This window comes from Stegostoma tigrinum, chromosome 19 (genome assembly GCF_030684315.1).
Source record: "Stegostoma tigrinum isolate sSteTig4 chromosome 19, sSteTig4.hap1, whole genome shotgun sequence".
NCBI lineage: Eukaryota > Metazoa > Chordata > Chondrichthyes > Orectolobiformes > Stegostomatidae > Stegostoma > Stegostoma tigrinum.
The window spans coordinates 50,145,846-50,172,885 of NC_081372.1; the positions used below are offsets into that span (position 1 = coordinate 50,145,846).

The 27,040-nt window shown below is 40.9% G+C and overlaps 1 protein-coding gene across 3 annotated transcripts in view; it reads left to right on the plus strand.

Moving 5' to 3' along the window:
• The window catches only part of LOC125461393 (solute carrier family 12 member 5-like), a 987,635-nt gene that overhangs the window by 21,186 nt on the left and 939,409 nt on the right, over positions 1-27,040 (plus strand). The window contains exon 1 of one of the 3 annotated variants that reach the window (XM_048550118.2): positions 10,473-10,598. The exons of the other annotated variants lie outside the window; for them this stretch is intronic. Within the exon in view, the coding sequence (XP_048406075.1) occupies positions 10,496-10,598 (103 nt within the window). The 5' untranslated portion in view covers positions 10,473-10,495. Of the gene's footprint in view, positions 1-10,472; positions 10,599-27,040 lie in introns of those variants that run through there. 3 annotated transcript variants of the gene reach the window in all.

Here is a 27,040-nt window from a genome sequence, read left to right on the forward strand (position 1 = left end):
TTAGAGAATCCTGGACTAACATTCCCAATTCCCTTTGTACTTCTGCTTTATGAATTTTCTCACTATTTAGAAAATAGTCCATGCCTGTATTCTTTTTTCCAAAGTGCAAAACCTCACATTTACTCACATTGAATTTCATCAGCCATTTCCTGGACCACTCTCCTAAACTGTCTAAATCTTTCTGCAGCTTCCCCACCTCCTCAGTACTACCTGCGTCCACCTAACTTCGTATCATCAGCAAACTTCACCAGAATGCCACCCTGTTTCACCCTAAATCTCTGTGAAGAACAGAAAAAAAACTGTAGAAATGCTGAAAACCTCAAATGCACATATTGTACCCCAAGTCAAACTTATAAATGGTACATTTTCAATATTAGGGCTGAAGGCGAACAAGTGTCCTTTGATCAATGTGTGAGTCCATTAACTTAGGTCACAGAATCTTGTGAGTGTGCCAAAGTAAGAGGTGATCTAATGAAAACAAGACTGTATGAAACATAAGAGATCCCAGAGTGAAAACGCATCTACTGAGAGAGGAGGAACTTGCTATCAGAAAACTGACCAACATGGACAGAAGTACTGAGGCTGTAAATCAGCAGATATTTATAGCAGAATAGGCCAACCTTGTATAATGCTGACAAACATACCAAGCCCACAGGGCAAGATACACATTCTGTAGAGGACATTGTGCAAAGGAGAAGAAGGCATATCTGATATAGGGAATATAGTGTTCTTGCTGCAAGTAACTGAGTATATCATTGTAAGGAAGCACAACAAGTAGGTACAGCTGGCTACTGGAGTATATTAGTCAAAGATTCTGACAAATCACACTCTACACCATAAAGCAGATTGGTCAGTCAATTTGATAGGTGATGAATGTTTTGTGAATTTTGGAAGGATGACTGCAGAAGGAGAACAGCAGGCCAACACAAAGTTTCAGACAGATAATGATGCAGCATCATGAGCTTCACAGACCTGTGTGAAGTGGATCCACGTGACATGACATTCCAAATATGAAGCCCCTGAGATTAAGGTTGAGGGTATATTGAGAGATTACTCTGAGTGTCTAGTGCAGTAACATGATCAATGATCTGGAGTTCCAGATCATAGACGGCAATGTATTTGCAACATTAGGATGACTTCCTGGAGAATATCATCTCAAAGTAGATGAAAATGCAAATCGGCATCTACTGTTTTAGCTTGCCCCAGGGCAATCAGAAAGACAAGATTGAAGAGCTGAAAAAGAAGGGAGCAATCAAGAAAGTGACAATCTTACAGAAATAGTTTAGCAACACGGTTGCAGTGAAATAGCCTATGGTGCTGAGAGGATGCATTGATCTAAAGATTCTAACTAAAGCTTGGAGTGGATCTCAAGACCTCATGCTCACCAGCAAAGGAATTTTACCACAATTGACAAACACAAAAATCTTTTCTACCCTCAGTGTAAAAGATGGTTACTGCCAAGTGAAGCTAGATGAAAGAAACAATTTTTTAAAATATGTTTTGGAAGCTACGCAGGAGATACAAAAGGCTGTGCATGTTTGGTATTTCCTCCTCTCCAGAGGAGTATCAATGTAGACAATGTGGGATAATTTGTGATCTTTCTGGAGTAGAAGCTATACCAGACAGTCTGTTAGTTTATGGAAGCAGAGACGCAATTGAAGAAACAAGTTTTGAACATGATCAGCCACATAGTGTGACTGCTCAACAGACCGCACCAGGTGAACCAAGAAGAAATTATAATTAAAGATGACCAAAATCAAGTCCACATGCTGGCAGCAAAAGGTCTTTGCCCAGAATCTGTAAAGGTGAGAGCTGTACCAGTGATGTGACAATATAGAAGTGGCCCAATAACTTGTTGGATTTGTCATCTACTCAGCAAAATTCTTTCCAATTTGTTGTTGGAGTGTGAATCATCCTACTAACTCACCACCAAGGATGTGAAGTGATATCACAGAGCACGAAGCAGGTTTCGTTAATATCCAACAAATAGTGATGTAGTGCCTGTGGCCAGTCAGCTCAATTGGCTGGATTGCTGTTTTGATGCAGTGATGCCAACAGCATTGGTTCATTTTGTGCACTGGCTGAGGTTGGCTATGAAGGACTCTCCTTCTCAATCTCTCCCCTTGTCTGAGGCATGGTGACCCTCATCTTAAACTCTCCAGTGGTCGTCTCTAATGAGAGAGCAGCCCTATGATCTGGTAAGACTATGGTGACTTTCCCTTTACCTTACTATGACGTAAATGAGAAAACCACCCTGCAGTGTGATGTCAGTAAGGCAGGCCTTGAGCAACCCTAATGCAGCAATGACCACGATGAGAAATTTCATTCAGGGCAGTAATACAATGAAGTGACCCAATGCTCAAATGGAGAAAGTACCTGTCCATTTTGTCTGCTTTTGCATATTTTCATCAATGTTTACTTGGAAGAGAAAAAATGACAGTCAAGTCTGATTTCAAACCACTTCAGAATATTTTCTGAAGGTTGCCTACATCTGTTCCAAAGTGTCTCACTACCTGAATGTACCATTCAAGTAAAGGAGACAGGCAGACATTCTAGGCATGCTGTCTAGAGCAGCATTCCTGATGAAGAAAGTGGAGGATGTTACAGTTGTGTATGAAATCTTCCAGGGCAACCTGAAGCAGCAGTTTAACATGATGTGGAAGTCATTAACCTAGCAGAGATATTGAATTTAACAGACAAGTGCTTTGCTCAAATCAAGCTACGTAACAAGATGCAGCTTTCCGAGTACTGCAGAACGTTATGATGAAATATGGCCCAACAGCATCACGGACACACCTGTTGATATAAGAGCACATTGAGTATAGAGAGATGAATTGACATCCTTAATTTATTGTGCAAAGAAAATGGAGTTACTATTCCCCAGGAGCCTGTAAGGAGAGACAATGAAGCATATCGACCAAGGAATTGAGGCAAGTTGGAGGAAGGCAAAAGATGTGCTCTACTGTCTAAACAATGAAATCAACAAGCATATCAGCCAGGGCAGTGCTTGTAATGAGTACCAAGGCAAGAGAGCCGATGAGGATACATGACGTCCTAGATAGTCAGTGTGTGAAGATGGGAGTAAACCCATTTATATTGGTAGGAATTAATTACTCTTTCATTGTGGACTGACATTCTGATCATTGGGGGTGGACCAATTGATTTCAGTTACTACTAGTGAGATTATGGGATATCTGAAAGTTGTTGTAGTATTGCCAATATTGTGAGTGACCATGACCCTCAGTTTATAAGTGAAGAATTCTGCTGCTTCATGAAGGATTCAGAAATTCAACATCTCACATCATCTTCACACTGAAAATGATAAAAGGAACCATAAAGAAATTGAATAAATCCTGCACAGAGTTTATGAAGCAATCTATGTGTGCAGAGAGACACCTACTGAAGGTCTGAGAATAGTCCAAGTCTAAAGACCAACATTACACTACACCCAAACTGCTCTTCCAATAGCAAAAAACCTACTGAAATCAGAAGTCGTAACAAGTACGAGTGACAAAATCAAGATGAATTTGCAAAAAGCTGAATTTCGTTTTGATAAGATTGCATAACCATTGACAGAGTTGAGCATTGTAAAGCTAGTCAGGATGCAAACTTGCAACTCTCTTGCCAAGAAGCATCAGCCTAAGTGGCAAATTGGGACTAGTGTATAGCAGTTGCCATATTTGGTGGAAATGAGTGGCCAGATATACATACTCTTGCAACTGCAGGCTATTATATGCACATTAGGAGAAACTGCTTAAGAAAAAAAGGGGCCAATCAGGAACATGAAAACTCACCATACGTATAGCCCAATCCAGCACACAAACAACATAAGTGAAATCACAGCTAAGTATCATGGCACACCAAAAAAGCACAAGAATAATTCTTCCCAGTTAGAAACATCACCTCGATAACTAACTACTGACATGTACATGCAAACCATTAAATGATAAGCCCAATTTAAAGACTGCAGTGCATGTACAGAGTTTGATAAGATAATGAATTACCAGTGAATGGGAACAGCCATCTACATTTTGGTAACTGGGACAACTCAATGTACATGGTAATGCAAACAATATTCTCCTTTTCCAAGGAAAAGGCCATTTTTGGTATAGAAATGAAATCTGTACCATTGTGCCTTCTGGTTTGCCACTGTTACATGACCTTTACTATGAAGCAATGACCAGACACTGTCATCTTGCAGCATGTACAGACCAAATTATTGTTTAGAGAGCTCATAAAATGCTACAAACCAACAGTAGGCCCACCTTTCAATACATTCCTCGTTGACTACAGCCTAGTAAGTGAACCAAGTGGTGAAATCCCATGCTTCCATCTCACATGGAAAACCTAGCTCCTTGACGATTTGAAAATGAGCTGGGAATGATTTGGTCATTTTCTCCACAAACGAAACCCGAGGAGTGGCTCAAATGTCTATGACCATCAGACCTGATGAAGATGATAAGGAGTTGCTTTCTTATACCTTCGCAGTCCTTGAGGTATGGAAACACCTATAATGCTGTTAGAAAGGAGTTCCAGGGTTTTGACCCAGTAATGGTGAAGGAAGTAAGTTCCTAACTTTTGCCCACGGAAATCCATCCCTGGTCGCATCACAACAATTTGCAGTGTCAGTTTGAAAAAGTTGAATGGATTTTTAACCTTGACGTCGAACTATAGTTGCTCTGTCAGCTATACAAATAAGTCATAGGAACATCATGCTGACTTACGACCTTCATAATGTTATTTAAGCCACTCAAGCCTAGAAAAGTGCTAGTATAGCACTAAATAATGGTATCACAGGCAAATACAAATGAATAGACTATGTAGGTTTATTTAACATTGAGAATATTCATGGGATAGTTTTATAAAAGGAAAATTGTGATACATTGTGAGTTTTGATTATGTGTAACTAATGGGAGTAAGGAACAGCTTTTAAGAAGTCCAGTTCAATATGCTGGATATGTTGATGTTCAAGTGCTCAACAGATTCTGCAGTGTAGTCACAATATGTGTGGCTTGCTACTGCATAGTCACCTTCCTTGAAGTGCATCTGTGATGAAGCTCAGCAGATTTTAATACAAGGTTTGGCATTGTATTACTGCAAAGAATGGACTTTGCAATAAATTCTTCCCATTTTCTGTTTTGTGTGACCCCTGACTTGTTAAGGTATCGCAAGGTCTGCCTTGCTTTCATCCTCATTTTTGCTCACTGTCTAAACAGAATCTTTGAGGCATGAATTTTGCTTTTCAAAAGACCGCTGTCTTTCCTTGGTTGTTTTCGTCGTGGTTCACATGCTGCCAAACCATTTTCAATCCAATTTTATTTAATTTGAGAATTGTGTATTTTACAAAGAGACAGTTCACTTAACCCCTCAAGTCTGTTCTGCTGTCATTCAATGAGAATATGGCTGAGCTGAGCTATCACTTAACTCCATCAATTTGCCTTTGCATGATTTACCACACACTAATCTGAAATCCTATCGGCCCAACTGGAACATAATCCACACCCTGAAAGTAATGACAATGTCCACTCTCAATGGTAAACCTCCAGGTTGACTACAAATGTCACCAATCATGACCTAGTAACTGACCCAAGCATTGAAGCCCCAACCTTTGACCTTACAAGGCAAATAGAGACAACCCTCATACAGTTGGAGAATGAGCCATGGAATATGTGGCCACTAGCTTCACAAGAACATCAGATTGTTATTGTTACATCAATTGTGATTTGTGGAATGGAGTTGTAAATGTCTACCAGCCTTCACATAGGAACTGGATCTCAGTGCCCATCCTCTCAGTTCATGTGAAGGGCATGCCATTGAAGAGAAGGTGTTTTTGGGGCAGCTACTGGAGCAGTTGGTGATGATGGTGTGACTTGTACCCGGTGAAGGCTGGAAGCAGGTTCGTCTGTGACAACTAGTGAAGTGCGAAACAAGTGAGTGCCTTCAAAGATTTTAGCAATCACCCACCAAACAGTGGTAGAAAAATAAAAGTCGCCATCATCCTACTGGATCCTAGGACTGCTTCAATAGAGAGAGAGAGAACTCCTGGCGATTTAACTAGAAGCTCACCAATCTCAGGCAAAAGGAGAAATTGAGAAGGAAAGCTCTTCATGACAATCTCACGTGGTACAGGAATTGAACTCACACTATTGGTGTTACTCTATATTGCAAACCAGCTGCCCAGAATACTGAGCTAACCAACACCTGACACTGTCTGAATGAAGAAGTACTTTGAACAGTAGTCTCTCAGCGGCCAGAGCTGACTGTCTTCAGTGCAACTTTGTAAGGATTTTCCAACTTGTCAGCTGTACAGGAGAAGCCTGTGCATTCACTTTAGTGATTCTGCTGAAAGTGGAATCTCTTTGCTTTTACAAACAAAGAAATTCATTATTCAAAAAGGTTCTGAATTCTCTCTTCAGTTATTTCCATTACTTCCCTCCAGTTCATGATGGAGATTTCATGCTGGATTTGTAAACTGCTCTGTGGAAAGCCAGAAGAGGTTGGGAGCACATTGGGTTCCTGAAGTCATTTTTTGGGGCTTTACCTCCCTGCAGATTTTGAAATTCATCCTCAATGGGATGGGAAAATGCTACACTTTGTTATACCTTCGTGGGAGAAGTTGACCTGGCAGGGAGAGAGGCAGACTCAGTGGGCCCAGTAGAGGGATAGGCGAACACAGTGGATGGAGAAGTGGACCTGACAGAGGATGGTGGGCCTGATGGTGAGAGGTGGACCTGATGGTGACTTTGCAAAATATATAATGGTGTAGTATGTTAGAGATTGGTGAAATTTGATGGGAAGAATAGAACAGTAGCATATTATTTAAATGGCGAATGATTGCATAACTCTGGTACAGAGGGTTTTGGTAGTTCTAGTGCATGAACTGTATACGATTGGTGTGTGTAATCTTTATTTAATGATGCTTAGTATAATGTTATTTCATATCAACATTGTGTATTCTTTGGGACCTGTTCATCCATGTGAGTTTTGCTTTAGTGTGATTTGTGTGCATTGCCAGCATCTGTTGCCATTGCCAATTGGCATCAAGCGCAGTACTACGTTGCACACATCTCAGACTCTCCCTCTGCCTTTTTGTTCTAGATGGGGGGTCTTTTCTCCACTTGGCTACACCCCAGGCACACATCCTAACTTCATTTCTTCCTTGCCCCTCAATCTTCTTTCATCCCCACGCCTCCTGTTGCCTGCATTTCCCCACACAAGAGGGAGGCGAGGGCCAAATTGTATTATAGCTGGACTGTTAATCTAGAGACTGAAGTAATATTCCAGAGACCTGGGTTTGAATCCTACCATGGCAGGTGGTGACATTTAAATCTAATAAAAGTCTGCAATTAAGAGCCTAATGATGACCATAAATCCATTCTTGATTTTGTAAGAAAAATGCCCTTTCGGGCAACATAGTAACTCCATGGTATGCAATGCTGCCACACAGTGTCAGGGGCCCTGGTTTAGTTCCACCCTTGGGTGACTGTCTGTGTGGAGTTTGCACATTCTCCCTGTGTCTCTGTGGGTTTCCTCCGGATGCTTTGATTTCCTCCCACAGTCCAAAGATGTACCAGCTGGGTGGATTGGCCATGTAAAATTGTGCATACTGTCCAGGGATGTGTAAGCTAGATGGATTAGCTGTGGGATTTACAGGGTCACAGGGATAAGTATGTGGGTTTGGGTGGGATGTTCTTCAGAAGGTCGGTGCAGAATTGATGAGCTGAATGGCCTGCTTCCACACTGATTCTATGAAGGAAACTACCATCCCTACTGGAGTCCTATATGTGATTTCAGGCCCACTGCAATGTGGTTGACTCTTAATTGTCCATTGGGAAATTAGGGATAGCCTAGCAAATGATATCCATGCCCTGTAAATGAATTTTAAAAGAAGTTTCTCTATTCCTATAGAAATTAATGCTCATACAGACTGGCACAATCAATGATTTGATGAATAGTGGATGTAGAATGTTATTGTTTATTGCAAGGGAAATGGAATATTATGGTAGATCTCATTACTGTTGGAAATGGCATTGACAAGACCATAGCCAGAATACTGTGTATAGGTTAGGAAAGGATATGAATGCAGTTCAGAGAAGGTGCACTTAACTGACACCGATTAAGGGTTACCTTATTAGGAAAGATTGGACAGGCTTGGCTTGTATCCATTGGAGTTTGATGATCTTACTGGGGCACACAAGATGCTGTGAGATTTGACAGAGTGAATCCTGAAAGCATGATTCTCATTCTGAGAGACTAGGAATAAGGGAATGCAGGATGAATAGAGGAGCAGAACATCATTTACATACAGAAATATTGCAGAAATTTGCAGCACAGAGGGATTTGGTAGACCTCATGCATAAAGCCCACAAAGCTTCAAGAATAGGGAAGGCAAAGAAAATGTTGGTATTTATTATTGTGATATGGAGCATAAAAACACAAAGCTCTTGCCAAAGCTATACAAGGCACCAGTTGCATGACAACTCGAATATTGTGAATAATTTTCGTTCCCCCTTTTTAAGGTCCACATACCAGCATTAGAGGCAGTTCAAATAAGGTTCACTAGTTGATTCTGGGTAGGGAAGAATATTCTTTGAATGAAAGGGTATTTTTATGAGGTTGAATAGTTTGGGCCTGTAATCATTGAAGTTTCAAAGAATGGTAAGTAACCCTTTTGAAACGAATGAGATTGTTCACAGAATGGATGCTGAGAGGCTGTTTGCCTCCATGGGTCAGTCATGGACCAGAAGCATCAGCCAAGAGTAAAGGATCACCCATTTAAGACATAGATGAGGAAGAACTTCTTCTCCCACAGGGTAGGGAAATCTGTGGAGACCTCTACAGCAAGTGTTTGCAGAGGGCTAAGTTGTTAAATATATTTGAGGCTGGGATAGAGAGATTGTTAATCAGGGTATCGACAATTGTGGAGGAAGAGGCACAGAAGTGCAGTTGAGATTATTATATCACCCACGATTTCATTGAATGGTGAAACAGACTCATTGGGCTGAATGGCCTACTTCTGCGACTAGATCTTATAGGTTTGTGGCGTTGCTAGGGAGCAAGACTTCAGTTGTGTGGAGAGAATAAATAAAATTACTAGGAAATCTGATAAACATTTTCAAAATCATGAATGAACCATTAAGCTACTGGCTTGTAAAATAGAAATGTGGAACAAATTACCAACTTTGAAACAAATGCAAAGCTGTCCAACTATATGACAACTGTGACAGATATGAGTGATTTGGCATAAGGGTCATTGATTGATTGACAAAGATCGAGGCGCTCTTCTCACTCAGTTGTCATCAGTGCAATGCTTTCCAAACTTTGTTCAATTTTGTGTTTCACCGCAAGTGTGACATCAAACTGGGGGTGGGGAGGGGTGGAGATGGTAGGCATGTGCATTAATAGGATTTATAATTTTTTTTGCCTACCAGGTTGTTCCACACAGCATTGAGGCCTCAACCTCTGGCGGTTAAGCCATACCTGAGTTTACAAAAAATGCAATCAAGACAGATACTGACCAGTTATAGAGTCATAGTCATGGAGTTGTGCAGCGCAGAAGCAAATCCTTCAGTCCAACTTGTCTATGTCAACCAGTTATCCTAAATTAATCTAGTCCCATTTGCCAGAATTTGGCCCGTATCCCTCTATACCCTTCCTATTCATATACCCTACAGATGCCTTTTAAATGTTGTATTCGTACCAGCCTCCACCACTTCCTCCCGCAGCTCATTCCATACACACCACCCTCTGAATGAGAAAGTTGCCCCTTAGAAACCCTTTTAAACCTTTCTCCTCTCACCTTAAACCTATGCCCACTAGTTTTGGACTCTCTCACACTGGGGAAAAGCTCTTCGCCATTCATCCTATTCATGCCCCTCATGATTTTATAAACCTCTGTAAGGTCACCCTTCAGCTTCAGTGCTCCAGGATAAATAGCTCCAGCCTATATAGCGTCTCCCTCCAAACTTGGCAAAATCCCTTTAAGTCTTTTCTGAACCATTTCAAGTTTCACAACATCCTTCCGAAAGCAGGGAGACCAGAATTGCACACATTATTGCATAAGTGGCCTAACCAATATCCTGTACAGCTACAATATGATCTCCCGTTATGATCTAATTGAATGACAGAACAGGTTCAAAGGGCTGACTGGCCTTCTCCTGTTCCTGTGTTCATATTTTTACATCAAGATGCTTTTCCATTCTTACCGGCATTGTTATCTTATTTCAAATAAATTCACCGTATTCTGGTAATCGAATTTCACTGGTTGGCCTTTTTATACTCCTGATATTTTATTAAGTCTAATCTCTGTGAAGAAAAGACTTAATTCTACAGTAAAGCAAGTGAGAATGGAACAAGCTGTGCTTAAAAACATGAATGAGTCACATGATTCCACTCCAAGGCTATCTTGGGTTGATTTCTTTTTATAATCTGTGAGGGTGACAGAGGAGAGAAAATCTAGCATATGGTTACCATACCGACCTTTGCAGTTGTATTCATGGGAGAGGGGCAATGGGTAAGAGATGGTAGAAAAGGGGCATCTGCCTCTAAAGCACCAATGTTGTACTTACAGACAAGCAAAATGCTAGAAACACCATCTGGTAAGTGAATATTTTTCACATGTGAAAATAAGATAGGTATGTCTGCCAAGAATTATCAAAGAGCTAACTGCAGCAGAACACATTTTGTTGACAGTGACCTTGTTTCTGAATTAGATTAACAGTAATTCTGTAGCAGCAAGTAAAGATTTATGTGTTTGTCAGTATTTTTTGCTTTATATATTACCAGACCTAAAGGCAGGTAATTTGATGGTTCTGTCCTTTCAACACCCTGGTGACTTTTCTTTAAAATTAAGCATATCTTTACAAGAGCAAAGCTTTTTACGATGACAATCTTAATTCTATGTTTCAAATCTCATTAAACTAATTATGTGATATTTCTGATAGTATCCTTGGCAGTGTTTAACAGATTTCACTATTAAAACCCCAGTCTAATTCCATGGTATTTAGTGTTTGCTTTCCTAATGCTACCGTAACTTATAGTTAAATATATTAAAACAGAATTTTGCGGCATGATGGTTCAGTGGTTAGCACTGCTATCTCACAGTGCCAGGGCCCTGGGTTTTATTCCATCTTCGGGTGATGTGTCTGTGTGGGTTTCCTTCAGGTGCTCTGGTTTCCTCCCACAGCCCAAAGATGAGCAGTTTAGGGTGGATTGTCCATGCAAAATTTTCCTTGGTGTCCAGGGATGTGCAGGCGAGGTGGAATAGATAGGGGAAATGCAGGGTTACAGGTATAGGGTAAAGGTGTGAGTTTGGGTGGGATGCTCTTCAGTGGTTTGGAATATCCTGGGTTGATGAAGGGAGGTTACACATTTAATGTTTTCCTTTAAATGTTTTTATAGACTTTTTAAAAAATTTAGTGTTTTGCATTCCATTTGACGAAACCAGAAATAAACTTTTCAAAAGTATCACATTCATCCAATTGTTGCTCATTTGATCCTTTAAAAACATGAGCATTTCACGTATAGATGTTGTGTTTGGGGTGTTGACTGTAAAGATTAAATATTTGTGTGTTCAGATATTAAGGAAATATACCTTGATGGCTTTAAGGTATAATCCTTTAATATTTGAACACAAATATTTACATATTGCATATGAAAGTTTTCATTTAGTGTCTCTTTTTCTACTGATGGGTGAGACCATCATTTTGCAGAGCAGAAGTGGAAAAAGGAGCTGATCCAGTTAAACAGGTTCAATCAAGTGTAATTTGAGAGAGTTGTTTTAACATTGCGATTTAAAGTATTAAGAAATCTTATCGAAAATTAAGCTGGTGACAAAGATGTAAAAGAGTTTATGCACTCTTTCCTGTACAGTTTGGGCTAATGCATTGCCAAACTTGTTTTTCAGTTGCTTCACTTTAAATGTATAACTTGTTCTTTGTTTGATGGAACAGTATTCTTCTGTGCTTTTATAATTAATACATAAGTCGCCATCTGTCCCTTTACCATGCTATGTTGAGGATGTGACATAAATATAATGAAACTATTTAGTAAAAATAGGAAGAAGATTAATTGTTGTGCAGGTTATCTTTTGCTGTGTTGCACATGGTATGTGGTGAGTCTAGCACATTTTAATGTGCTAATTCAACTTTAATGCATTAGAGATGGCAAAAATTACATGGCACAGCTTCTCAAATGCCGACCACTTAGCCACATGAGTTGATGGTACCAGTGGTGAAGGTTTGGTTAAACTGACAAGCTTTGGACAAGGACATGAGAAATTATTCTTTCAGGTGCTGGAGTAGATTGTGATTAAAAGGCAGTGTAACCTTTGCTTCAAGGAGAGGAGGCAAGATGTTGGTTGAGAATGGAGTTCAGAACTGGCTGGAGGTCAACAGTCCAGGGTAAATCTCACAGGGAAGCCATCCATTGTATATGATTGAATGAACTTCTTGCATGGACTGCAGGGAAGGTTGAAATACTCAAATGTTTAGGATATGGATACTTGTGCATATAGGTAAAGAATAATTGAGATATTTAAAGCCAATTATGTGTGCACTTTTGCTGTTTCTGACCACACAGTACTTGTTTAATAGAATGCCTGAAAAAACTCTGCTAAAACTGTTGTTGCAGTACATATTAAAAGCTACAGTCTACTGGATTGTTGTGAGAAAGAAGAATCAGTAATTGAGAGTACGGCATGGTGTACAAAGAAAATTGACCCTAATATTCATATCCTGCCATATTCAAATAGGTCATGTTTGCTTTTCAGTTGACAATTATGAGGCAGTCGTTTTGGAATGGAACAGTCTGGATCACTTAGTACTTTATCTTTTAGAGTGATGTTTATCCTTGAAGATCCCCAGTGTTGTTGGGAACAAATAAGCTTATGGAAAATGTATTTGAATATTTATGCTAAGTGGAAGCATTGCAATGTTTCAAGAATTGAAAGACTCTGTTTCTCCCAGTTATATCCATCTGAAGCAAACCAACATGTGAAGCTAAACAACACAAAAGGTACAATAAAAGACGCAGAGAACAATATGTGTAAAATTTTAAAGAAGGTGTGAAAAAACCATCAACTGTGAATTCGAAATGTTTCCTAATCCTTGGCCTAATGAGGATGAAAATATAATTATTCGAACAATTATAGAATCATAGAGTCATACAGCATGTAAACAGACCTTTTGGTCGATCTCATCCATGCCAGTCAAGTTTCCCAAACTAATCTAGTCCCATTTTCTTTCACATGACCTATTTATGGACCTGTGCAAATGTCTTTTAAATGCTGTAACTTGAAGCTGCATCGACCTCTTCCTTTAGCTGTTCATTCCACATATGAACCACCCTCTGTATGACAAAGTTACCCCTCGGGTCCTTTTAAATATTCTTAAAAATATGCCATCTGCTTTTGACCTTCCCCACCCTCGGGAGAAGACCTTTTCTATTCACCTTATCTATGCCCCTTATGATTTTATAAGCCTCTATCGGGTCACCCCTCAACCTACTACATCCTGAATGGGTTGGACTGCATACTAAACAGTAGTTTGTTGCCCCTGACAATTTTCTAAGAAAGGTAAATGGAATAAATTTATCAAGTTTATAAAAGGCTAAGCAGTAACAGTTGAAATAATCTATTATCTAATGTTGTTTCCCATACAATTATGACGTTCAGCCTGTCAGATGTTTTTTAGTTTCATTCTCATTTTGGCCAAGAAAAGCGTGAGTTTTAATCTTCAGAGATTTTCTCTGACTGTCAAAGAATGCCTTAGCTTGCAAAAATCTGCAAGAAAGGAGGAAAAAATGAGTAAAGAACTAATGTAAAGAAGGTGAAAGTAAACAGACAAATTTCCATGTTTCAGCTGGCACAGAAAGTGATAGATATAAAATGCATGTAGACTAGTACAGCCTGGTATATTTTAACTGCAGGTACCTATTTATTGACTTCTCAGGTATGGTGACATTTGTAAAACAGGATTCTTTTCTCTTAGGTTAAGGCATGTGAAAAGTATCTGCAGAACAATTTGAACTAAAATGTTATCTTTTTCTGACAGTAGGGCAATGAAACTATTGTGTCCAGAAGGAAAAATAACGCAGTCATTTACTATTTAAAAGAAGTTTTTGAAGAAGAATTATATGCACTTCAATAAAGGAACACAGTGAACACTTGAAGTGATCAATAAAAGTTTGATTGTGTCACATATTGTTTACAACACTTATATCAATATTAAGAAAATGGTGGATAAATTTCATTGAGTCTGTTAATCAGCTTTGTCAGAAACCCCACAATTCCATAGCCAGCACCATTGGACTTTCATTTATTATAAAGAGTTATATTGGAAATATGTTCTACTTAATGGTTGCTGAGCAATTTTACAGATTAAGGTTTGTTCATACTCTTGCTAATTCACAGAAAAGGTGGATTTCAGTATAATTTGAGCACCAGTTTATGGATTTACACTTTCACTGAAATAGACAAAAAGAAGAAAATATTGCCTTGACTTGTGTCATAGTACGGCCAGGATTTGTGGCCAAATTAATTTCAGACTATTGTGGCTGTAGCCAGGCAGGAGCCTTCTAATACAATTGTTCACTTTTAGTCTGGACACCAGGCATCTCCACCAGTGCTCAATTATGTCTTGTGGTGAGAAGCCAATCTGTACTGTTGGCTGGATGGCTGGTTTGGGATGCAATCTGGTGTCAAAAGCACGTGTCCAATTACTACACTGGTTGATGCTCCTTCTCAATCTTGCCCTTCACGTGAGCTTGGCAGCCTCTGACCCAAACTGGTCCGTTTACTTTTGGACAAGGTTGGTGCCATTTGCTATGATTATTAACTTACAGTAAAAATTAATCACAAAATAAACACCAATGAAATATATTTTCACAATTATGTGTTCAGATGCCCAGCAGTTGGGGAATTCAAACTTCTATTTTAATTAAAAGTGAGTATGTCAGTGCTTATTGAATATATCAGTTATAACAGTTTCAATTGGTGATTTTATGTGAACACATTGAATACAGATTTAAGTCCTATTTATCCAAACTTTGAAAAAAAGCCAACAAAACGTTATGGCCAGTGAAACTGCTTTGATCACTGAGTGAAAAAATATTCAAGAATTCATTCACTGATAACATCACAATTAACTATTTCTTTCTTTTTATAGCAAAGGCTAATTTAATTGGAGGAAGGACCTATTGCTCAGCATTAATATCATTTTGCCGTGGACAATTTTCAAGTGTAGGAATAGGACTCCATGCTATTGAGCTAGTTCCGTTTGAGTTTTGCTCTATGTGCGGAATGTTCAAATGTCTTTTTTGGATGTAATTGTCGTTGATAGTAGAATTGAATGGAATCCAACGGCTGTGTATAGTATTATTGATTAAGAAGGAGATAGTTGAGGAATATCTGACATTACTCTGCTACATTGTAACTTTTCCATTTCAGAAAAAAAAACAAAACATTGGGCTTCAATACTTCTAACCCCCAGAAGACCTGAATCCTTCTATAGTCTGCGACTAGTACTCTGTCTGTGGAGCTTCAGTACAGCTTCAGGCGACCTCTTTAATCAAGTGATAGCCCAGGAGCAACACCCTTTTTCTTAGAATGTTGGAAATGCTCCACATTCAATCAAAAAAACCTAAGAATCCAGTAAATCTGCTGCAGTGCCTTTTGAAGAAATGTAACATACTGTGGATGCTGGAAATCTGAAATAAAAACAAACAAAATTCAGGAGAAAGTCAGCAGTTTTGACAGTATCTGTGGAAAGAGAAACAGAATTGGAAGAAGAGTCATGTTGAATTTAATATGCCAACCTTGTTAGTCTCTGCACAGGGGCTGCCTCAACTGCTGCAGCAATTTGTTTATTTCAGTATTTTTGAAATCTGGCTTCACAGTGCACTGGAACAAACTCCATTCTAGACCAGCCTCAACATGTGGCACACCGTCACTTCATATGGTCAGTTTGGGAATTGACTCCAAGATTTCCCCAATACTCACTGTGCCACCAGCTTTATTTAATATCAACGCAAAATGGGAATGTGGCTGCTCTGCAAAACACTTCTCAGACCTTTCATTATCAAAAGCCAATTTTATTTTAACAGAAGTGAACGGTTTTGTTGATACAGATGTCACAAGGTACTTTGCAACCAATGAGGTACTTTTGATGCGTCAGTGCTATTGTAACGTTGAAAGCAGGGAAGACAATTTGCACCCAGCAATAAGAGTATTCATTCGATAAGCTGTTTCAATGATTTTGCCGAAGGATCATTATTACCTTTAAAGTGGAGAACTCCGTTACTTTTTCCAGAATAATTGCATGTCACCTTTTACATTCAACAAAGAGGTAGCAGAGCTTGAGCTCAGCTTCAGTTACAAAGTACATTGGTGAGACTATTTCCTGAATACTGTGTGCAATTTTGATCTCCTTTATTTAAGGAAAGATATAAATGCATAGGAGGCAATTCAGAGGAAATTTACTTGAATGATACCTGGAATGAGTGGGTTTTATTATGAGGAACAGTTGGCAGCTTTGTTTCCATAAAAGAGTTCGAATTAAAATCTACTTGATTACAGTGGATATGATCTTGAGTGGATTTAACACAGAGGGCCTGGGAAAGATGTTTCCTCTCGTGCGTCAGTCCAGAACTGGAAGGCAATTGTTTTAGAACTAGGATTTCCCTTTTAAAGACAGAACTGAGGAGGTATGCTTTTTTCTCAGAGGTATTCAACAACTTAGCATCTCAAAAATGGTGGAAGTGGACGTGACTAAATATTAAGGCAGAAGTAGATAGATTCTTGGCAGGCAAAGGAGTGTGAGGGGCTGAATGGTCTACGTCTGTTTCAGTTTCATATGTTTATTTGTACTCATCTGAAAGACTGCACTCCCCCAGTAATATTTCAGTGAAGGTTATGTGCTCAGGCATGTGGGGTGGAGTTAAGCTTGTGTCCTTTTGTCTCAGAACTGAAAATGCCAAGGCTAACATCTTCATGCAAGCCATTAGAAATGGAAAGGCATATGGAATGACACAGACTACCCCAACATAGGAAGGACATTGTAGTTTGTGTCATGAAATGTAACTTGTAATCAGCATTGAAGTTGCACAAGATGATGTGAGCATTGCTTTGTTATACAGAAAAAAAGAAGTTGTCTCTGGCATTCCCGCACATCCCTGATGTCCTCCTATTTCAAGGACCACAACTTTCCTCCTCCGATGATTGAAAATGCCCTCAACTGCATCTCTTGAGTTTCCTGCACCTCTGCCCTCACATCCCTTCCCACCAACAAAAATAAAGACAGAACCCCCCTTGTCCTCACATATCACCCCACTAACCTCCGTATCCAATGTATCATTCTCTTCCACCTATAATCTGACCCCACAACCAAAGATATATTTCCCTCCTCACCCCTATCTGACTTTCATAGGGACCACCCTCTCGGCAATTTTCTCGTCTGCTCCACACACCCCAAAAGCCCCACTACGCATGGCATCTTTCCCTGCAACCGCAGGGAATGCTACACCCGCCCCTACACCTCCCCCCACCCTCACCTCCATTCAAGGCACCGAACGAATCTTCCACATTAGCCAGGAGTTCACCTGCGTATCCATCAACTTGGTCTGCTGCATCCACCGTTCCTGGTGTGGCCTGCTTTACATCAGTGAGACCAGGTGGAGACTCAGACACCGCTTTGTACAGCAATTGTGCTCTGTTGGTAACAAAGAATACCACCATCTGGTTGTGAACCATTTTAACTCCCCCTCCCCCTCCCAGGATGACATGTCATCCTGGGCCTCGTCCAGTGTCACAATGACGCCATCTGCAATCCAGAAGAGCAGTACCTCATATTCCGCCTCAGGAGCCTACAGCCCAATGGTCTAAATGTGAGTTTTACCAGTTTCAAAATCTGCCCATTTCTGGCCTCATCCCACATCCAACCCTCCCTCTCATCCCTACCTGATTGACCTGACACTATCTGTCCATCTTTGTCCCACCTGTCCACCCCTCCCACCTCTCTGACCAATCCCCACCATTCCCTACCTGCACTCACCTATCACCATCCCACCTCCTTTTCCCAGTCTCACCCCTCCTCTTTCTATTTATTTCATAACTCCCTTCCCCCTCCCTCATTTCTGAAGAAGGGTCCTGACCTTAAATGTCAACTTTCCTGCTCCTCTGCTACTGCCTCACCTGCTCTGTTCCTCCAGCCCCACACTTTTGTTGCTGCTGTTGGCCTTCAGCCAGATATTAAATGACACTGATGGTCCCTACTGATGGATTAATGAAGCAGTGAAAAGTTTGATGCTAATAGTGCCAATAATCACCCAGAGCTTGAGCTTAAGTTCTTTTCTGAAAAACTCAGGGCCAAATTTTCCTGCAGTCTTCTCAATCCACTTCACAGGATCAAATGTGAATCTGAAGCATCCTTGGCCCGGAGTGATGATCAATCCCCTCTGATTTTCCCTGAACTAACCAATTTAAGGTTGGAGTGTTGTCTGTTGAAATTGCTGGTTCTTCCAGTTTGACAGCAGCAGTATGATGCTTTTTACCTAAATGATATAGAGAACAATTGAAAATGGAGGGGCACCCTCTCCCCAAACGAATTAAATATGAAATAAAAATGGATTCAACAGCTAAACCAATGTGATAGGATGGAACCACTGTCTGCCGCTTTTGCTGAATTCAGGCCAGGCAGGGTCACCCCTCGGTTTGCCTGGAATACTAGTTTTCTGATCTGCCACCTTCTAAACTATACCCCACAGTTTTTCGCAGTGTTGTGATATGATGTGCATGAATCCTTAAGGTGATGTATCTTAAACTACTCTCAGTGATAGAAGACGATGTATTAGTCCCATGATTTGTTAATTAGTTAGTCTAGGAGCAGCAGTGGTGGAACTCAGTTGTACTATATATAGCTCTGAGTGAATATTATCTGTAAATGGTCTTCAAATAAAAAAAAGTTAGATCATTGTTTCACCAGTCCTTGCGTACTGCTGGCATGCTTACATCAAAAAAGGACAAAGATGTAAGATAGATATTTGGAGACCTCTAACATTACTGCTATAATTGGCTTCACAAGTTACCCATTACTCGTGGTTGGGTAAGCCCACTGTCAAGCTGTAGCCCATACACGAACCCCCCCACCCTTACCTTCAGGCAAATGGTCCATCCACAGTGTGGACCAAGAAGCCTGATGCTGTAATGAATCCTTTTTATAAACATTTTCTGTGTTTCAGATGCCAATATTTTGAGAGAATGTAATACTCAAGGCAAGCTCAGTTTTGTGGGTGCTTTATTTGACAGTTCCAAAATATTACTCACACGCAGTTCTGCCTAGAAATAGAGGAGGGTCTAATTCCAAATTTTTAATATGTCACTAAAGACATTTCAAGGCTCACCTAAGAACGAGTTGGAAGGTTATGAGCAGTTGAAAATGTCAGTGAGTATGTTGAGAGACAGAGAGAGTAGACTTCATGTTAGGCAGTAAAGTTTTTAGATTTACTACTGGGAATGCACCTGAACTGCATGAGTTCTCTCTAGGGGGTTGAGTGAAGTGTTAAGAGCCATTAGATTTCTCTATTCAATTAGAACTTAGGGAGACATTCTAGGAGTTAGAATGCAGCTAGTTGTTCAAGCCAGGGCTCTGGCAAAGTCTTGGGAATTGTGGATTTGGAGTAAGCGACATGCCATTAATAGTTTAGAGTAACTTAAAGTGTGATGGGGTGGTGATGGTGGGAGATGAGGAGACTATGAATAGGTTATGATCAATATTTACTTGACATAACACAGCAAAATTTGAGCTCAGGTAAAAGCCAGGATCTGTTCTTGTGTGACGAAGCTATCTATTGGCAAAAAGCTGGAGTTGTACCCATAAGTGCTGGAGCACAGTTTCCAGAGTCTAGGGGAATGTGGACACAAGAAATAGTTGCTCTGAATCAGAACACAAGCAGTCATTTGTGACAATCCATGATGAATGGCTTTTGAAAGGAATTTCACCCAGATCCATGTAAATGAACCATTGTAATCCCTTCAGAGATAATGGAAACTGCAGATGCTGGAGAATCCAACATAACAAAGTGTGGGGCTGGATGAACACAGCAGGCTAAGCAGCATCTTAGGAGCACAAAAGCTGACGTTTTGGGCCTAGACCCTTCCCAAAACGTCAGTTTTTGTGCTCCTAAGATGCTGCTTCGCCTGCTGTGTTCATTCAGCCCCACACTTTATTATCATTGTAATCCCTTGTCAAGTTCAATGAGATTTGATGGTGTACTGTGTCATGAATGTTTGGGGGGATTGCTGAGAAATCCGTGTATCTATCTTGATTGCATGAGCTATTTGGTGTGTGTGGTGATGTGTGGAGTACAATCACAGCCTGTTATTCATATTTGCCTCATGTTAATCTTGGGTGTTGGAATATAACTTGTTTGTACATTGTTTGCACAATGTACCTTATGATCTAAAGCAGATTGTGTTACAGTTGTACAGTTGTATATGAAAAATTATTGGTATTTCTAAAAACTGCGAAGTGTTGCAATTTTATTCTCTTTGCAGGTCAATTAATCAATTGGTAGGAGCATTATAGGTGTGGTGAGATACTTGGGCATTAAAAAAACCCAGTGAAGTTTAGTCTATGTGTAAAATTATTCCCTTTATTTGTTCATAGGTTTGTGTGGCACTGGCCACTATTTATTGCCCATCCTAATTGTCTTTGAATTAAGAAGCTGGTGAGGCCATTTCTGAAGGCAATTAGGAGTGGACCACATTGCTGTGGCTCAGGGGTCACGTGTAGGCCAAACCAGCTAAAGATAGTTGATTTCTTTCCCTAAAGGACATGAGCAAAACAGCATGTTTAAAAAAAAAGTTTGATGCCAGACAAATTATAACATAGATTTGGGTTAAGATAACAGAGTATGGGGCTGGATGAACACAGCAGGCCAAGCAGCATCTTAGGAGCACAAAAGCTGACGTTTCGGGCCTGGTCTGATCTAGGATTGTACCAGTGTGCTATTTTATATGGGCTTCACTAACCAGGCTGGAATTTATTCCCTATCTTTAGATTCCCTGCGAAGGTGATGGTGGACTTACTGGATAGTGACTTGATACAATAGAGGGCTCACTGTCAATGACCTCTGTGTGGGGCTGGAGTTATATACAGGGGTGGCAGTGAAACGTACGCGTTTCAATTTGCAGAAACCGATTTTGTTTCAATCTCTGCTCTGTGCAATTCTTCAGTTAACTGTTGGAACATTGTAGGTATGGTGTAATAGCTAGACATTAAAAATGTAAAAAATTTTAGGCCTTGGGTAAGTTTAATCTTTTTATTTGTTCACCAGTTTTGGCGGCACTGACCAGTGTTTGTTGTCCATCCTAACTGCCCTTGAATTAAGAAACCTGTGAGGCCATTTCTGAGGCAGTTATATGCTAACCACATTGCTGAGATTCTGAGGTCAAATGTAGATCGGACCAAATAAAAATTGTTGATTTTGTTGCCTAAAGGACATGAGCAAACCAGATGAGTTTTTATAACAATCAATAATGGTGACCATGTAACTATCACTGAGACTAGCTTTAATTTCAAGTTTATTACTTGACTTTAATAACCCCAACTATCATCTTCTAATTCAAAGCAGTATCCCTACAGCATTAGCATTAGCATTAGCTTCTAGATTTTGGTCCAATGACATTAACACTAGACTGTCATCTCCCCCTCTATTTGTCATCTGTGGTGTCACTTTTTCTTTTAATAACACAGCTGCCTTTTACCAATGACCAGAATTTGAACGGAAGACAGAATGTGTGATTCGCCTATCAATGGATCAGACCAAAATCTGAGAACATAGTTATTTTTAAGTTCTGATCAAATGCCACACACAGCACCAAGATACTGAATCAGAGTTGTGACAGTGAGTCATGATGACCATCCATATGCACAGGCATTTCATGTAAATCTAGGCTAAAAGTTAAGAGTTTTATGTTTTTTGACACTAAGTGCAAAAGTACTTCACAGCCTACAAAAAACAGAACCAATTTATCAATCTTTTGAGGCTTAACTCTAAACTTCAGGCTGGAACAGGAAAGGATAATGTCTTAAAATACATATGAGTTCTCTAGTGGTGGAATGATGTATAGGTTTAAGTTTATTTTATTCATTTCTATGTTTTGTGTATTAAGAAGGGGAGGACATAGTTTGGGGGCGGCACAGTGGCTCAGTGGTTAGCACTGCTGCCTCACAGCGCCAGGGACCCAGGTTTGATACCACATTTGGGTGACTGTGTGGAGTTTGCACATTCTCCCCGTGTCTGCGTGGGTTTCCTCAGGGTACTCCGGTTCCTCCCACAGTCCAAAAATGTGCAGGCTGGTTGGATTGGCCATGGAAAATTGTACATAAAATTGAGGGATGTGTGAATTAGGTGGGTTATGGGGGTGGATCTGGACGGGATGCTCTGAGAGTCAGTGTGGACTTGTTTATCCAAGAGGCCTGTTTCCACAGGGTATGGATTCTATGATCTATGATCTACACAAGTTATCTGAGCTAATTGACAACTATGATGACACATCATAAACATCAACATAAGGACTTGTCTTCACAAAAACTGTCTTTGCTCCAACAGTAAACTGAAGAATTGCACAGAACAGAGATTGAAACTAATTTGGTTTCTGTAGATTGAAAAGTGTACTTGAAAAGTGTACACTGTCACCCCATATATAACTCCAGCCCCAAACAAAGATCTTTGAGAGTGAGCTACTCTATTATATCACACTGCTATTCAGTAAGTCTACCATCAACTTAGCAGGAAAAATAAGATAGGGAATAAATTCCAAACCGGTTAGTGAAGCCCACATAAAATAGCACACTGGGGCAATCCTGCAGCAGAGCACCCAAATCTATATTACAATTTGCCTGGCACCAAACTTTTTTTTTAATAAGCTGTTTTGCGCATGCATGTTAAATGTGCAATGGGCATTCTAATCTGTTGGAGTGGGCTAGGTGTGCTGAGTAACCATTTATTTTTCTCTGGAGTAGTGAGTAAAGAAGTAGAATTTTAAAGAAGAGTGACATTATTGAAATGCCTCAGTTACTGAAATGCCCGCAGTAAAACTGTCATAGGGCTGGCTATGGGCTCTCTGCCTGAATTCCTCTCCTGGCATATTTATAGAACATGGAACATAGAGCAGTATGGCACAGTACAGGCCCTTTGGCCCGCAATGTTGTGCTGAACTTTTATCCGAAACCTAAGGTCTATCAAGCCTCCACTGCTACCTTATATTATCATCCATATGCCTATCTAATAGCCGCTTAAGTGCCCCTAATAAGGCCGACTCAACTACCCTCTCCGGCAATGCATTCCACGCCCCTAACACACTTTGAGTAAAGAACCTACCTCTGGTGTCTCCCTGATATCTACCTCCGTTCACTTTAAACTACGTCCCCTCGTAAAAGCTACCTCCACCCTAGGAAGAAGTCTCTGGCTGTCTACTGTATCTATACCTCTGATCATTTTGCACACCTCTATCAAGTTACCTCTCATCCATTGTCATTCTAAAGAGAAAAGCCCTCGCTCTTTCAACCTTTCCTCGTAAGACCTTCCCTCCATTCCAGGCAACATCCTGGTAAATCTCCTCTGCACCTTTTCCAACACTTCCACATCTTTCCTGTAATGAGGCGACCAGAACTGGACACAATACTCCAGATGTGGCCGAACCGGGCTTTTGTATAGCTGGAGCATAACTTCACGGTTCTTGAACTCAATCCCTATATTAATGAAAGCGAACACGCCACACCCCTCCTTAATAACTCTATCCACCTGGGTGGCAGCTTTCAGGGAACTGTGGACATGAACCGCAAGATCCCTCTGCTCCTCCACACTGCCAAGAATCTTTTCGTTAACCCTGTATTCTGCTTTCAAGTTTGTCCTTCCAAAATGAATCTCCTCACACTTTTCAGGGTTAAACTCCATCTGCCACTTCTCAGTCCAGCTCTGCATCCTATCAATCTCCCTTTGTAACCTAGAACAGACCTCTGCACTATCCACAACGTGACCCACCTTCAAATTGTCCACGAACTTGCTAATTCATCCTTCCACTCCTATATCCAAATCATTTATAAAAATCACAAATAGAAGAGGGCCCAGAACAGATCCTTGTGGTACGCCACTCGTAACTGAACACCATGTTGAATATTTTCGTCCGCTACCACTCTTTGTCTTCTAAGGGTCAGCCAATTCTGAATCCAATCTGTTACATTCCCCCTATCCCATGCTTCCTTACCTTCTGCATGAGCCTACCATGGGGAACCTTATCAAAAGTCTTACTTAAATCCATGTGTACCGCATCCACTGCTTCACCTTCATCCACATGTTTGGTCACGTCTTCAAAGAATTCAGTAAGGTTTATGAGGCGTGATCTACCCCTCACAAATCCATGCCGACTATCATGAATCAAACTGTACCTTTCTAAGTGATCATAAATCCTGTCTCTCAGAGCCCTTTCCAATAATTTGCCCACTGCTGACGTAAGACTAACTGGCCTGTAATTTTCAGGGTTATCCCTGCTCCCTTTTTTGAATAAGGGAATGATGTTTGCCTCTTTCCAATCTTCTGGCATTATACTCGTGGGCAGTGAGGACGAGAAAATCATCGCCAAAGGCCCTGCAATCTCAACCCTCACTTCCCGTAGAATCTTTGGGTAAATCCCATCAGGCCTGGGGGACTTATCTATCCTGAACTTACTCAGAATTCCTAGCACATCATCTTTACTAACATCAACTCCCTCTAGCCTACCTGCCTGTTTCACAACATCCTCCTCCACAACTAGGTCCCTCTCAGTTGTGAATACTGAAAAAAAGTATTCATTAAGGACCGCTCCTATCTATTTCGGCTCTGTGCACAAATTCCCTCTACAATCCTTGATCGGCCCTACCCTTTCTCTGGTCATTCTCTTGTTCTGTACATATGTGTAAAAAGCCTTTGAGCTTTCCTTGATCCTATCCATCAAGGTTTTCTAATGCCCCAATATAGCTCTCCTAAGCCCTTTCTTCAGCTCCTTCCTGGCTAACTTGTATCTCTCTAGAGCCTTTTCCGTTCCTCTTTTTCTAAACCTTACATAAGCTTCCTTCTTCCTCTTAACCAGTCGTTCGACCTCTCTCGAGGACCATGGCTCCCTCACTTGACCGCATCTTCTCTGCCTGCTAGGGACAAACATATCGAGCACATGCAGTATGCATTCCTTAAACAGTCGCCATATTTCTGTGGTGCACTTCCCTGACAGCATCTGTTCCCAATTTATGTTACCCAGTTCTTGCCTAACTGAATTGTAATTAGACTTCCCCCAATTATAGACTTTACCCTGCCATATGTACCTATCCTTATCCATGACTATCATGAAAGAAACAGAGTTGTGATCGCTACCACCAAAATGCTCTCCTACCAACAGGTCTAACACTTGGCCCGGTTCGTTGCCAAGCATCAAATCCAAAGTGGCCTCTCTTCGTGTTGGTCTATCTACATATTGTGCCAGGAATCCTTCCTGAATGCACTGGACAAAATCTGCTCCATCTAAACTATTACAATTAAAATGTTTCCAATCAATATTTGGAAAGTTGAAGTCACCCATGACTACAACTCTGTGACTTCTGCACCTTTCCAGTATCTGCCTCCCAATCCGCTCCTCCACTTCTCTGCAACTATTAGGGGGGTCTGTGAAAAAACCCCAGCAAAGTGACTGCTGCTTTCTTGTTCCTGACCTCAACCCAAACTGACCCTGTTGACATATCATTCTCGAACGGCCGTTCAGTAGCTGCTATATTCGCCCTGACTCTTTTTCCACCCTCCCTATTTCTTTTAAAGCATCTAAATCCCGGAACTTACAACAACCATTCCTCTCCCTGAGATACCCAAGTTTCTGTAATGACCACAACATCATGGTTCCAAGTACCAACCCATGCTCTAAGTTCATCCGCTTTATTTCTGATACTTTTGGCATTGAAGTATACACACCTCAAACCATCTCGGCGTCTGCAATTACTCTCCATCGACCGCATTTCTTTATAAACCACCTCAATCCCTGTTGTGTCTGTTGGAAGGCTGAATACCTCATCCTCTGAATTACAAATCCGGTTCCCCACACCCTGCCAAAATGGTTTAGACTATCCTGTAGCAAACCTTCCTCCCAGCATATTTATGCCCTTCCAGTTCAGGTGTAACATGTCCTTACTGTAAAGGTCCCACCTTCCCCAGAATGTGCTCCAATTATCCACATAATGGAAGCCCTTCCTCCTACAACAGCCCTGTAGTCACGTGTTTAGCTACACTCTCTCCCTACTTCTTTCCTCATTATCACGTGGCACTGGTAGTAATCCAGAGATAACTATGCTGTTTGTCCTGGACTTCAGCTTCCAACCTAATTCCCTGTACTCGTTTTTCACATTCTCAGTCCTTTTCCTACCTATGTCATTGGTACGTATGTGTACCATGACTGCTGGTTGCTCACCCTCCACCTTAAGGATCTTGAAGACACGATTTGGGACATCACTGACCTTGGCACCCAGGAGGCAACATACCATCCTTTCATCTCGTTCACATCCACAGAACTGCCTGTCTGTGCCTCTTACTATTGAATCCCCCACTACAATTGCTCTCCTATTCTCCCCCCTTCCCTTCTTTGCCACAGGGCCAGGCTCAGTGCCAGAGGCCTGTCTGCTATGGCCTTACCCTGGCAGGTCGTCCCCCCATTAGTATCCAAAATGGTGTACTTATTATTGAGGGGAACAACCACAGGGGATCCCTGCACCGTCTGCCTATTCCCTTTCCCCTTCCTGACAGTCACCCAGCTGCCTTTTTCCTGTACCTTCGGTGTGACCACCTCCCTTTAACTCCTTTCTATCACCTCCTCAGCCTCCCGAATAATCCAGAGTTCATCCACCTCCAGCTCCATTTCCCTCACACAGGAAGACACATGGGTTATGTGTGTGTGTGTGTGTGTATGTGTGTGTGTGTGTATTTGTGTGCATGTGTGTGTGTGTGTTCACGTGTATGTGTGTGTTTA